Source organism: Biomphalaria glabrata, chromosome 1, assembly GCF_947242115.1.
Source record: "Biomphalaria glabrata chromosome 1, xgBioGlab47.1, whole genome shotgun sequence".
NCBI lineage: Eukaryota > Metazoa > Mollusca > Gastropoda > Planorbidae > Biomphalaria > Biomphalaria glabrata.
This window is the reverse complement of record NC_074711.1, coordinates 959,682-974,575: the sequence shown is the minus strand read 5'-3', so window position 1 is coordinate 974,575 and position 14,894 is coordinate 959,682. Positions and strand designations below refer to the sequence as shown.

The window sequence follows — 14,894 nt, the reverse complement described above, 5'->3', positions numbered from 1 at the left end:
ATGTTAAATTTCAGGAGGAACTGATGTGGTTTGGAAAGTTCCACTCCAAAAAATAATTTAAAAAAAAAATGACCAATTGCTTAAGAAAGAGAGATAAGATGTAACGAAACTGTCATTCTAACTGTCGTGTTTGTGTTTGTAATGTTATTACAGCGCCTTGAGCCTACATTTTGTTTGTTAACAGCGCTTTATAAATACAATTATTATTATTAAATTATTGGAATTGTTTGATTTGACAGTACAGATTCAAGAATAAAATAGGTCAGAGGGAAGTCTATGACCTACTTAAAGTCGTAAAAAATAAGCAGAAGGGAAGTCTATGACCTACTTAAAGTCGTAAAAAATAGGTCAGAGGGAAGTCTATGACCTACTTAAAGTCGTAAAAAATAGGTCAGAGGGAAGTCTATGACCTACTTAAAGTCGTAAAAAATAAGCAAAAGGGAAGTCTAGACCAGTGATGCTCAAACTACGGCCCGCGGGCCATATCCGGCCCGCTGCAACGTCGGCACTAAGTGTAGAAATCTTCCTTCCAAACAAAAAAAAAAAGTTGAAAAAAATGTATCTTTACCTACGCTTGGGCTCTCACTTTTTCTCTGATAGATTGGTACCATGATATTTAACATTTGTGTGTTTATGAACATGATAATAAGCCAACATATTTATTTTATGAAGAAAGTGTGGTTGATAAAACAACAATATAAAAACGGCATTACAAAATTAATATGGTGGCATTCTAGGTTTGAGCCGCGAATAAAAAATGGTTAAACTATGCTTAGATATTGGAGGCATGGGCGTAGCCAGGATTTTTTTTCGGGGGGGGTTTGGGGGGGGGATTTTGTTCTCCCCCCCCGACCCCCCCCCCCTTTCGAAAAAAAAATTATATGGATTTATTATGTGTGTGTGCGTGTGCGTACAAAATCTTTATTACATTCTGACCCTTCATTCTTTCGGAAGACGTTTATTGTGTCCTAGAATAGGTTCTTCCATGAGTTAGTGGAAAAATTGTAGATTCTCCGCCATTACTAGCAAAGGGGTCTGGGGGAGCGCTAGGAGCCAAGCACTATTTCTGGTATTGAAAACCAACAAAATGCATATTCTGAGGTATCTACAGTGCATTTTCCTGCTATTAAAAAGTTCTATTTCAAAAACCTAATGTGTTATTCTTACTGACTTAGACCCTCCCACGCCGTTCGGAGCATTTGACATCAAGCTGTTTTCATAAAAATCTGTCACTGGTAATGTCTGAAGCCTCTTCCCACCTACCTTGAGGACCTCCATGAATGAGTGGCGTCAAGTTGTACTAGGATATCATTGCAACTCTTCTTATGCGTAATTCATTTTGTCGGAGAACATGTCCCGCAAACCTCATGCGTCGTTCTCTCACAATCTTACTAAGAGGTCGACTCCCAGTTCGGCACAGGATTTCCTTGATTTAGACCCGATCTCTATAAATGACTCCTAAAATCTGTCTTGGCCATCTTTGTTGAGCTACATTTAGTGTTTTTCGATTTTGGTAGATGACTATTCACTGCAGTTTATTAATGGAGCCCTGCCACTGGTAAAAATGTGTAACCTCTCTTGAATACGCTCTTGGAATTAAGTGACTGTAGTTTGCTTTAGATTTTATATCGAAAAGAGAAGTTTTAACGTCAAAGTCTTCTGTTGGGGGTTTTCCATCTCAAAATGCTCTGTAGGGGGATCTTAAACTCAAAACCATCTGGAGGGGTTTTAAACTTTAAAAAAAAAAGACATCTGTAGAAGAAGAGTTTAAACTCAAAACCCCCGATTGGCTTGGCTACGCTCAAATAATTTTAGTGTGTAATTTGCTTTTTTTTTTATATTGAAGATGTATTTTTAGCACCAAACCCCTCTGAATGGGGGTTTAAACTCAAAACCCCTTTCGGCAACGTTCATAGCATTTTGAGTGCGTAATTTGCTTTTTTTCTTACACAGAAGATGTATTTAAATTTATCCTCAAACCAAACTTAAAACCCCTTTTACTGCGCTCATAGATTTTAGAGTGAGTAATTTTCTTTTATTTATATTGAAGAGGTACTTTTTAGCTTCAAACTCCACTGGAGGGGAGTTTAAACTCAAAACCCCTTTGACTACACTCATAACATTTTTAGTAAACAATTTGCTTAGTTTTTATTATTAAAGAGGTAATTTTTACCTTCAAACTCCGCTGAAGTGGGGTTTAAACTCAAAACTGAGTCAAAACCCATTTAGCTACGCTCATATCATTTTGAGTGCGTAATTAGCTTTTTTTTTATATTAAAAAGGGGGTTTATCGTAAATTTTAGACGGGGTTTTAAAATCAAAATTTTCTTTAACTGTGCTCTTGGAATTAGGGGATTTTCGTTTGCATTTTTTTTTGTTTTCTTTTATAGAAGAGGGGGAGTTAACTGTTTAAAACTCAAAACCCCTGGTAGGGGGTTTTAAACTCAAAACCCCTAGTAGGTTTTTTTTTAACTCGAACCCCTCTGGTAGGGGTTTTAAACTCGAACCACCCTGGTAGGGGGTTTTAAACTCGAACCCCACTGGTAGGGGGTTTTAAACTCAAAACCCCTTTGGTTGTGCTGGGGCAAGTGATGGTTTAGTATTAAAATATCACCAAAATAAACAAAATCAAAGCAAAAAATCAGTAACTAAATTCCGACTCCACCCCTTCGGGGGGGGGGATTTCATTTCGGGGGGGGTTTGAACCCCAAAAACCCCCCCCTGGCTACGCCCATGATTGGAGGATCCATGGAACTATTTATCAAAAAGAGAGACCACAGCATGAGCCGGTGTTGCTCACATTGAAGTAGAGAGATAATGATAGAGTCTGATGCGTAAAAAAAAATGTAATTGTCAAATAACCTATTAATTAAGTATCAAAACCATAGGTTTCTACCAAAATAGTTTCAGAACAATTTCATTTCATTTTATAACTTTTCGTTCATGTGGCCCGCGAGACGAGTGTAGGAAATTATAATGGCCCGCGGGCCGAATTAGGTTGGGCATCACTGGTCTAGACTGTTATCAAAAGACTCTTCCTATACAGAAGTAGGCTTACAGTCTTGTTTAAGTTCGTTCAAATATCTTTGTATAGAAAACATCTTTCTTTCTTAGCACTTCGTTTGTTTAAAATTGCGATAGATTTTGATCAGGCTAAACAAAAAGCGCGTGCGGCTCACGTTTGTTATTTCCAGACGATAGCAAGTAATCCACTCCAGACTTTCATTCTAGTGACCTTGAACTAGTATCATTAAGGCGGCAGAACTATACAATGTGTGTCGCGTAAAATGACGTAATGAGAGACTCATCTGTTTCCCACTTGACTGTGATGCAGGTTGGAAGAAGACACAGAAACTGAGGCAAAAAAAAAATAAAGTGAAAAGGGGGCGCGACGTTTTGTCGTATCCTTTTTTCGCGCGGAGGATCTGACGATAATTTATAAAAACACAAATCTGTATATAATTAACATAGTTTGTTTTATCACTATTCTATAGTATACTTAACTAAAGTATATATTATATTATACATTCTCTCCCCAGCCCCTTCCCGATTCGGACACACTTCGGGCATTGACCATAACATATGTGTTACAATGGGTATGAACCCGGGACCATTGAGACTACAGAACAATTGTCCCTCGCCTATACCTACCGCATACAGCCAACCTAAACAATGTATTCTTACATTGGAGGCTATTTTCACCCAGACACAAATAATATAGGCCTATATATATATGGCTGTATCGGGGACTTGACCCATGGCAGACTCTCTTGACACTTTGACTTGTATATTACAGACCTGACTTATCCGTAATCCTCCCTTGTGTGATTCTTTCTAGGAAGAAATAGAGAGAACGAGAGAGAGAACTGTGTAATGGTTATTGGCAGAAGTTTAGTTAAGTCCCTTTGCTGTAAGTTCGCTTCTATTACAGGAATCTTTTATTATTTGCACAATTGCAATAGCCCTCAATGTTATAACTTACTTAGAACATGCCTGTTATGTTATCTTTAAAAGCTTTCGATCTCCAGATGGGAGCTGGTTTTAAACCTGTAAGCTACTATACAGACTATTGTTTTTATGTCAGGCCTTCTTCAATTGTTGTATGCTTCTGTTTTAATTTTAGACGGGTGAATGAGACGAAATCGTTGATACGTAAGGCCTATATTTCTTGAGAATGTGTTCACAACAGTGATATGGTGTGTTGCTGCTTGAATATTTTGCGTGTTTTCCTGCGTCTTTCTATCTCAATATATCGGTCTTGTATTAGGTAGGCCTATCTCTGCTGTTATATTAATTCTTATAATAGCCCAAGAAGCTGACAAATATTGCAAAAATATTCTGAGTTCATAGAGCAAATAATGATGAGATGTTTGCCTCACATCACAGTATACTATCACCAAACTCATTGTTTAGTCCAAGGGGGAGTGGCGTAAGCCGCCAGAACATACAAATAGGACAGCTAGATCGATATAAAATTAAATTTATTTATTACCGTTACAGGTATTTACACAAAAATAATTGCCATTGCTGTTATAAAGAGCCTCTTTCGTTCTCAGATAACAGGCTCAATGCGCTATATTCTAATCTTTGTGGACTCGTGGGGGAAGGTGATATCTGGGAGGAAGTTTCGTGGAGTCTGGGCGCTTAGTAAACACAACTCAGCTGAGTCAAATTAATTTAAAATCCCTGGTCTATATTTTGCATGCAAACTCGAGATAGCCAAACGGTTTATAGTAGGCCTACTCAGCCACACATGAACATTCACCACAGAAGTCGGCCAGTTCGACTAGCAATAGATCAGCACTGAACTCGTTTGGGCTCTGGCTGCAGCTACCAGTTGTCAGCCAGCAGCCATACCAATACAAAATATTTTTATATTTACACCAAACAAAAATTGTAACTACAGAAAAGAAACAAAATATATAGGCCAACATTCACACTCATAATTTACACGTGAGAAGTTTATATCAGATAGTTTCTGTTTAATGATTTGATTGCCAGGAGTCAAGAGTTTTTGTGTTTGTTTTTGCTATCGGTGTTTTGTATTGAATCTCTTTTATGATGGTAAAATCGGCTTTTCACCCTTTCGGGGTCTGCTAACAAATACCGGTACACTCATTTCTAAATATTAAGTCTTTTATATAGGCCTACAGCTTATCTGACCACAATGTAAGAGATGTATGTATATGTTAGATACTTTAAAATTAGGCTAACTGAAGTAATTATCTGGGACATTCTTTTATTTGTCTATATTTTAAAAACAAACTAGAATAAACACTAGAATATTTTTTTTTGTTTTGGTAATAAGATTAATATCCTTGATACTATACATGGTCACCATTGGTCGAGATATAAAAAGCAAAGTAAATAAACATCGGAGGGAAAATTGAATAGCAGACCTTCAGGTACGTGTTTGTCTAGTCATTACTTCTCTCTACTAACCAAACCATGAACCAGCAGTGTATATGCAACAATACTTTAACTATTCCTGTTATCAGCCATATCTACATATGAATTCCTGTTACCAGCCATATCTACATATGAATTCCTGTTACCAGCCATATCTACATATGAATTCCTGTTATCAGCCATATCTACATATGAATTCCTGTTATCAGCCATATCTACATATGAATTCCTGTTACCAGCCATATCTACATATGAATTCCTGTTACCAGCCATATCTACATATGAATTCCTGTTATCAGCCATATCTACATATGAATTCCTGTTATCAGCCTTATCTACATATGAATTCCTGTTATCAGCCATATCTACATATGAATTCCTGTTACCAGCCATATCTACATATGAATTCCTGTTACCAGCCATATCTACATATGAATTCCTGTTATCAGCCATATCTACATATGAATTCCTGTTATCAGCCATATCTACATATGAATTCCTGTTATCAGCCATATCTACATATGACTAGAACACTTTCTATTGATGAGAAGCCAAGGAACAAATGAAGTGAGCAAACGTTTATTTAGATCACAGTTGACAATAAATCACTGATGCGTGACTTGTGTCTTCACAAACACACAGACAAGTTTCAAGATACTCATTTGAACGTAACAGTCAATAACAATACAACTGACCAAAAGCATTCAAACATAATTCATCCTGTACAACTGATTTCTATTCTCATTTCCCTAGACACAAAAGTTCACGTCAGTTCAACAGATTCATTAAAAGAAGCAGTTTAGAGGTACGGATGAGATGCATTTGATAAAATCAAATATAAGTCTCCTACCTCAGTAAAAGAACCAAAAGAAAATCTTTTCTAGAAGTCTGTAAGGCACATGGTAAATGTAAACCCACCCACAATACACTGGAAATGTAAACCCACCCACAATACACTGGAAACTAATGTAACCTATCTATATATTATATATTACAGTGTGATTCTTTCTAAAGATGTCTGCAGCCTGGTAGGGGAAATGATGATCTATTTTTTTTTTTTTATTGAAACACCTGAAAGTGTCATGTCCAACAGAATTACAAAACGTGATGTGCAAGTAATCACTGCTTTGTATATGATTTTGTCGGAGCATATTTTGAAACTGACCTTACAGGCCTGCCAATTTGGCTAAATGTTTACGGTTCATGTCTGTCTATATTAAACATGACTTCTTTACAAAAAAACTATTTCATTCATTAAAGTTTACTTGTACAATTCTAGAACTCTTCATCAGGTCTAGTGATAAAATAAGCATCACCGGTATTACAACAAAGATCTAACAATGTTTCCATTAATATCCAGCTTCTTGGCATCAAGATGTGCTACATACAAATAAACTTAAGTGATAAAATCAAGATCTTTATGACTGTCATAAACTTGAGATTATAATTAGAATACATAGTGACAAAATTATTTCCATTGAAATACAATCTCTGGTTAATCTAATTATGCACAAAATATGAAACACTGTATAAAGAAAATAACAAACAAACTACCATGTCCAAAATATAAATTAAATCAATTTAGATATAACTGAGTATAAATTGTATACCAAAATGCTTTAGACTTATAGAAACACAGGCAACAATGTCAACAGCAACTTTGTTTTCAACATGTGACTTAACCTAAAGTTTATTTTAGATCACTAAGTCCTTCTACAACTTAACCTAAAGTTTATTTTAGATCACTAAGTCCTTCTACAACTTAACCTAAAGTTTATTTTAGAACACTAAGTCCTTCTACAACTTAACCTAAAGTTTATTTTAGAACACTAAGTCCTTCTACAACTTAACCTAAAGTTTATTTTAGAACACTAAGTCCTTCTACAACTTAACCTAAAGTTTATTTTAGAACACTAAGTCCTTCTACAACTTAACCTAAAGTTTATTTTAGAACACTAAGTCCTTCTACAACTTAACCTAAAGTTTATTTTAGATCACTAAGTCCTTCTACAACTTAACCTAAAGTTTATTTTAGAACACTAAGTCCTTCTACAACTTAACCTAAAGTTTATTTTAGAACACTAAGTCCTTCTACAACTTAACCTAAAGTTTATTTTAGAACACTAAGTCCTTCTACAACTTAACCTAAAGATTATTTTAGAACACTAAGTCCTTCTACAACTTAACCTAAAGTTTATTTTAGAACACTAAGTCCTTCTACAACTTAACCTAAAGTTTATTTTAGATCACTAAGTCCTTCTACAACTTAACCTAAAGTTTATTTTAGAACACTAAGTCCTTCTACAACTTAACCTAAAGTTTATTTTAGAACACTAAGTCCTTCTACAACTTAACCTAAAGTTTATTTTAGAACACTAAGTCCTTCTACAACTTAACCTAAAGATTATTTTAGAACACTAAGTCCTTCTACAACTTAACCTAAAGATTATTTTAGAACACTAAGTCCTTCTACAACTTAACCTAAAGTTTATTTTAGATCACTAAGTCCTTCTACAACTTAACCTAAAGTTTATTTTAGAACACTAAGTCCTTCTACAACTTAACCTAAAGTTTATTTTAGAACACTAAGTCCTTCTACAACTTAACCTAAAGTTTATTTTAGAACACTAAGTCCTTCTACAACTTAACCTAAAGATTATTTTAGAACACTAAGTCCTTCTACAACTTAACCTAAAGTTTATTTTAGAACACTAAGTCCTTCTACAACTTAACCTAAAGTTTATTTTAGATCACTAAGTCCTTCTACAACTTAACCTAAAGTTTATTTTAGAACACTAAGTCCTTCTACAACTTAACCTAAAGATTATTTTAGAACACTAAGTCCTTCTACAACTTAACCTAAAGTTTATTTTAGAACACTAAGTCCTTCTACAACTTAACCTAAAGTTTATTTTAGATCACTAAGTCCTTCTACAACTTAACCTAAAGTTTATTTTAGAACACTAAGTCCTTCTACAACTTAACCTAAAGTTTATTTTAGATCACTAAGTCCTTCTACAACTTAACCTAAAGTTTATTTTAGATCACTAAGTCCTTCTACAACTTAACCTAAAGTTTATTTTAGAACACTAAGTCCTTCTACAACTTAACCTAAAGTTTATTTTAGAACACTAAGTCCTTCTACAACTTAACCTAAAGTTTATTTTAGAACACTAAGTCCTTCTACAACTTAACCTAAAGTTTATTTTAGAACACTAAGTCCTTCTACAACTTAACCTAAAGTTTATTTTAGAACACTAAGTCCTTCTACAACTTAACCTAAAGTTTATTTTAGATCACTAAGTCCTTCTACAACTTAACCTAAAGTTTATTTTAGAACACTAAGTCCTTCTACAACTTAACCTAAAGTTTATTTTAGAACACTAAGTCCTTCTACAACTTAACCTAAAGTTTATTTTAGAACACTAAGTCCTTCTACAACTTAACCTAAAGATTATTTTAGAACACTAAGTCCTTCTACAACTTAACCTAAAGTTTATTTTAGAACACTAAGTCCTTCTACAACTTAACCTAAAGTTTATTTTAGATCACTAAGTCCTTCTACAACTTAACCTAAAGTTTATTTTAGAACACTAAGTCCTTCTACAACTTAACCTAAAGTTTATTTTAGAACACTAAGTCCTTCTACAACTTAACCTAAAGTTTATTTTAGAACACTAAGTCCTTCTACAACTTAACCTAAAGATTATTTTAGAACACTAAGTCCTTCTACAACTTAACCTAAAGATTATTTTAGAACACTAAGTCCTTCTACAACTTAACCTAAAGTTTATTTTAGATCACTAAGTCCTTCTACAACTTAACCTAAAGTTTATTTTAGAACACTAAGTCCTTCTACAACTTAACCTAAAGTTTATTTTAGAACACTAAGTCCTTCTACAACTTAACCTAAAGTTTATTTTAGAACACTAAGTCCTTCTACAACTTAACCTAAAGATTATTTTAGAACACTAAGTCCTTCTACAACTTAACCTAAAGTTTATTTTAGAACACTAAGTCCTTCTACAACTTAACCTAAAGTTTATTTTAGATCACTAAGTCCTTCTACAACTTAACCTAAAGTTTATTTTAGAACACTAAGTCCTTCTACAACTTAACCTAAAGATTATTTTAGAACACTAAGTCCTTCTACAACTTAACCTAAAGTTTATTTTAGAACACTAAGTCCTTCTACAACTTAACCTAAAGTTTATTTTAGATCACTAAGTCCTTCTACAACTTAACCTAAAGTTTATTTTAGAACACTAAGTCCTTCTACAACTTAACCTAAAGTTTATTTTAGATCACTAAGTCCTTCTACAACTTAACCTAAAGTTTATTTTAGAACACTAAGTCCTTCTACAACTTAACCTAAAGTTTATTTTAGAACACTAAGTCCTTCTACAACACATTCACAGGGGCTACCAAATGCTGTACATTCAACATGTAGGGACTAGCAGGAAAATAAATTAGAACCATTTCAGTCAGATATTTACATGGTATCAATTACGGTTGTTTTGAAATGTAGAAAAAGCCTCGGAGGACAGGAGACTCCATGAACAAATGAAGTTATTGTAGAACAAAGGAAACTGAGCGAGGCAGACATTAATAACAGAGCATTATGGTGCGTTAAATGAAGATTAGCTATGCTACTGTGTGAGAAGAGGCTATCGGGGAACATAGAGCTGTTTATAAGCATTATGCTTAATTATTTACTATCTCTCTAGCATAGAAGACAACCATTCGAATAATATATACTTATAATGAATAAAACTAATGAATAAACATCTGTATCAAATAGTACACCAACAACCAGACTATTAATAGTATATTTTGAAGAACATGATTTGAAAACATATCTAAAAACAGATAGTGCTTGAAAAAGTTTGTGTAGGTCATTTACCTAAATGTATACTAAAACAATGCATAGTCAGGTTATTTATTTGGTATACAACTAAATAATAACAGTCATAATAAATCATGATACCAGTACATGAAATAAATAAATACTTTAGAGCTATAATATTAAGTAATTTAAAGTCTTATTTATCTTTCTTAAAAAATAAACATTGCATAGATCTAACTGTGTTTGACAGAAAACAACTGTTATCTGGCAAGGCCACCTTGGGTGTTGTTTGATTGTGCTGGTGCATCTTCCCTCAGGTCAGTGTGACACAGTGGGCAGGTTTCCTGAATGAACAGCCATTTCTGCAGGCAGTGTTTGTGGAAGACATGTGAACACTGAATTACTACAGCTTCTTTCATTTCCTGGTAACAAATTGGACAAATATCATTGTTCTCATCTAACTGTTCCTGGCTGGCAGCCTTCAGGTGATTGACTTTTTGCCAAGCAGACTGCCTGAGCCTGTATGTAGCCAAGGCTTTAACTGCAGTTTGATAGATATTGCAGTATAAGTGAATCATCATCATAACAAATCGTATGATACCTCCAGATTCAAAAACAAATATGTAAGCACCATTTAGAAAAAGAAAAATTCCACATATAAATTCTAAACTTCCACACACAGCTTTGACATAAAAAATACAGTCCTCTATTGTCTCTTGGAAATACTGAGTATGGGAATGAAGCATATTGAGTGTATAAACAGACAGACTCATAATGGACTTTATAATGAGTTCTAAACTAAAAGCAGATATAGCTAGCAACCAGGAGAGTCGAAAGGGATATTGCCACAGACGCAGCACCACTATAAAGGGAAAAGAAAAAAACAGTAAATAAGGCAACATAGGTCGGACATGTTTTTTCACCACTACATCTTCACTACTAGCTTTAAGTAATAGATCTGCCGCAACAGTTTGGATAAAATGTTGGTTGGCTACCAATAGTAGCACACAATTTTGAAAAAGCAACTGAAGTCTGGCTTCATTAGTAATACTTGTTATGCCTGTCTGCATGGCTAGAAGAACAAAGAGAAAACCAGAAACAGCTGGTTGAAGACTTTCTTCTTCATCATAGGCTCCAACGATATGATAGATAAGCCGTAAGCACCAGCCACTTATTACACTGATTATGCTAGCCATACTCATGACTGAAAGAATTGTTTCACACATATTGTGGAGCACTTCCAAAGCAAGCAAACAAAAGACTTCACAAACTTCTGACCAAGTGAGATTTTCAAAAGAGGTACATTCTCTAAGTACTTTTGACACTAGTATGCTATAAGAAACTTTAGTGAAAAAGAACACCCTCAACAACCAGACCAGGTTAGCTTTTTCCATAACTCTGAGCAAAACACCATCCAAACCCATTTCTCTGATATGCTGTTTGATGTCTCTAACAGGAGGAATAATTAGACTTAATAATGTTGATATTACAGAAAAGGAATGGATGGCTAGAAGAATTAGTGGAAGAATAAGAGATATAAATGGGGACCACATATAAACATCAGAAGTGTTGTCTAGAAAAGCATGTAAAAAAATTGGAAATGATAATGAAATAAAGAGAGCAATATCCGTTCTGACAACAAGATCCTTACAGACTTTACGCAAACCTACTGCGCATATCTGATCCAAAGACAATACAATGAAGAGTTGTGTAAGAATGCTGATGATAATAGATGGAGTGGACACCAGCGTGGCGGCTTGATTTTCATTTGTTGTAGCATTGTTCTTGCTACTCTCATGGAATAGTTGTAAATATTCTTTTCTGTTCACCAAGCCATAGTTGCATTGAAAAGAAAAAGCTAGCAGACCAAAGCCGAGTAAACAACCGTATACTTCAAGGATTGAATCGATCGGACTGCAAATTAAGATCACCAACAGAAGAGTGACTGAAATAAAAAGAAGAAACAGAGTCAATCAAATTTCATGTTAAATTATTTTAAAAAAAAAAAATCATTTTAATTCATGAAATAAAAACTAACAAATATTTTAAGTTACATGTGTGTACATATTGCGACCAACTAATATAGATAATAGATGTCTTATATGCTAACATTTCTGAAAGCAGTTTTCATGTTTATCAATAAAAAAAATGAATGAATTTATATATATATGTGTTATACAAATATATTATTTATATATATATAAGTCTAACTAACATAAGGTATTGTAACATTTTTTTCAATTCTAAAGTTTGAAACTTATGTTTTTTTCATTAATATAAAATAGTCAAATCTCCCATAATCCATGATAGTTTAAAAGGAAAAAAAACAACATCTCAATGTTTATGTCACTGATGAATATTTCTGAGTTTTAAATATCTGGAAATTAAAAAAAAAATTTTTTGATTTCAAATAATGTCTGTTTTTTTTAGTAATATCTCCAAATTCGCTGCTTTTTATTTTATACTTTGAAAGTTGATAAGTTATAGTCTAGTTATATTTCAAGGTTACACTAAGACATTACTAATTAGTTATTACATATCTAGTACTGAGTTTTAATGTACCTGTATTTGCAGTTTCTCAAATTATATTTAAATAAAATCATCCATACCATAAGATATTGAAAAAAAAAAAGAAAGAAAGGGTGTGTGTGTTATTGTTTCATACTTTTGATATTCCTTCAGAAATGATTACTTTTTACAACATCCTGTAGGAAAGCAAAGGATAGATGTAAGGTTCGAAACCGGAGCCAGTGAGATGAAAGTTTGCATACCACAGATCCAGGCAGGCTAATCCAGTTTAATCTATCTAAAACTAGGGTTTAATAGCTCTTAGGAGCCAAAAGTCCTAAGACACTTATATTTACTACATAGACATTTCAAAACTATATTATATATATAACATATATATATAAGATCGGATATACCTATAGACAACCCAAGCAATAGCTTTACTACTTAGGACGCCCAAGAAATATTTTGCACTGACATATTTATCGATAACTATAATAATCTGCACTTATCAAGGGTTCCAAATCTCATATATAACTTAGTTTAAAGGTTTAGGGCAGGGCCTTTTCTAGTCTGAATACTTACTGGTAAGAAGCAATGCAGACCATAAAAATAGTGAAAGAAAGCTAGGCACATAATCTGGCATCACATTTTCAGTAGAGTAGAGTTCGTGGTAATCTCTTGAAGTTGAAGTATGGTGTCTCATTAAGTCCAGTAGATTGACATTGATAAAAATTCCCTTCAAAGTACTGTCCACACCAAACAGTAATGGTAATCTCCCAAGAACAACAAACAGTTTTTTAAAGCTTGACATTTCTTTAATAAGAACATCTGTTCAATTTTTATATATTCATTTCAACCTGTTTTGGGGTGAAAACATCAATCACAGTCACTAATCTAAATCTATTTATGGTCCAACCTCATATTCATATAATATGAAAGTTTTGCTAATTTTCTAACATTTTCTAAACTAAGGCTACAAGCTCCATAAGATATTTAAGAGTCTAGTAGGCTGTTAATTTTGTTAGGTTCCTGAGTTTATATAAAATCTGAAAATTACAAGACCTAAGAGTCCTAAGACTTAAACTTAAAACCTGTAGGCTGAAGCTGAGTAAGAACCTTCTAAGACAAGACATACATATATATGATGATAAGTCTAATTCTAAATCTTATTTTCTACCTCTAGAAGTCTGATGTACAGAAATTGATTTATAATAGTTTATCTAGATTCTATAACATTAGAACAAGGTTTCACTTAAAAAGTGTAAAATATAATTTTTACTGTGTATCACTAGTATCAGTGATCAGTGTTACTGTAACTAGATCTAGTGAAATCTAGTCAATTCTAGTCTAGCACTTTTCATCTTGTATCATCTAGATTAGATGATTAGATCTAAATAGACTGGATCTAGACTCTAGACCTATGCCTATATTAATATTAATCGTTAATAGTCAATTAGAGTTTAGTGACAGTTTAGTCACTTAGTGATTAGTGACAGTCTATTCTCTATACTACTATAAGTATAAGTAGTAGGCTATAATATTATTATTAATTAATTAATATTATTAGTCATAATTACTTTAATTAGTAAATGTTATAATTATTACTTACTACACTCCTAAGTAACTTACTACTTAGTTTAGTAAGTTTAGTATATAGTTAATATAGTATCTAGTAACTAGTATATATATTTATATAATAAATAATATAATATATAAATATAGATTCTATGTCTATATGTTAATGAAAGTAAGGGTGTCAATACTAATACTAAATTGACTCTCTGTAGTAATAGAGTAATCTTAGAGTATATTATTATTCAAAATCTAATCTAGATCTATATTTAAATATTTTAATAATAATATCTAGATCTATGATTATGATGTTTTCTTTCCGTAACCTGCTATCTAGTCGTTACCGGATTTTAAAAAATTTTGTTTTCATAAAATTAGTCTATAGATTCTAGTTACTATAGATCTAGGTATTTACATTTTTATTTCTAAAAGGGAGAAAAGAGTAGATATTTTATACTTTATAATAATATAATATCTATAGATATATCTATAGAGTATATTCAGTATATTATGTTATTTGTTTTTTTTTTACTAAATATGATAATAATATTAATAC

General features: G+C 33.0%; 1 protein-coding gene across 2 annotated transcripts; it reads right to left on the bottom strand.

The window, feature by feature from the left end:
• Nucleotides 1-5,972: 5,972 nt before the first annotated feature.
• Nucleotides 5,973-14,670, bottom strand: LOC106050811 (protein TRC8 homolog). Of its 2 annotated transcripts, none has more exons than XR_008779661.1 (3): nt 13,349-13,950; nt 9,781-12,200; nt 5,973-7,092 (listed from the first exon to the last, which is right to left on the bottom strand). XR_008779661.1 is itself a non-coding variant. In XM_056040204.1 (3 exons), exons 2-3 carry the CDS (start codon nt 13,575-13,577, stop codon nt 10,516-10,518), a joined length of 1,914 nt encoding a protein of 637 aa, XP_055896179.1. In that variant the 5' UTR covers nt 13,578-13,623; nt 14,530-14,670; the 3' UTR covers nt 10,471-10,515. The 2 variants fall into 2 exon arrangements, 1 of the variants encoding a protein (XP_055896179.1); XM_056040204.1 differs by lacking the exon at nt 5,973-7,092 and adding an exon at nt 14,530-14,670 and having other exon boundaries at nt 10,471-12,200; nt 13,349-13,623.
• Between the last annotated feature and the right edge of the window lie 224 nt (nt 14,671-14,894).

What these genes read in the sequence shown, in the direction of transcription:
- LOC106050811 (XM_056040204.1), bottom strand. Translation starts at nt 13,577, where the DNA reads ATGTCAAGCTTTAAAAAACTGTTTGTTGTTCTTGGGAGATTACCATTA. An exon ending in GTCTGCATTGCTTCTTACCA is followed by an intron (nt 12,201 to 13,348) that starts GTAAGTATTCAG and finishes TTTTTATTTCAG; the next exon opens with TCACTCTTCTGTTGGTGATC.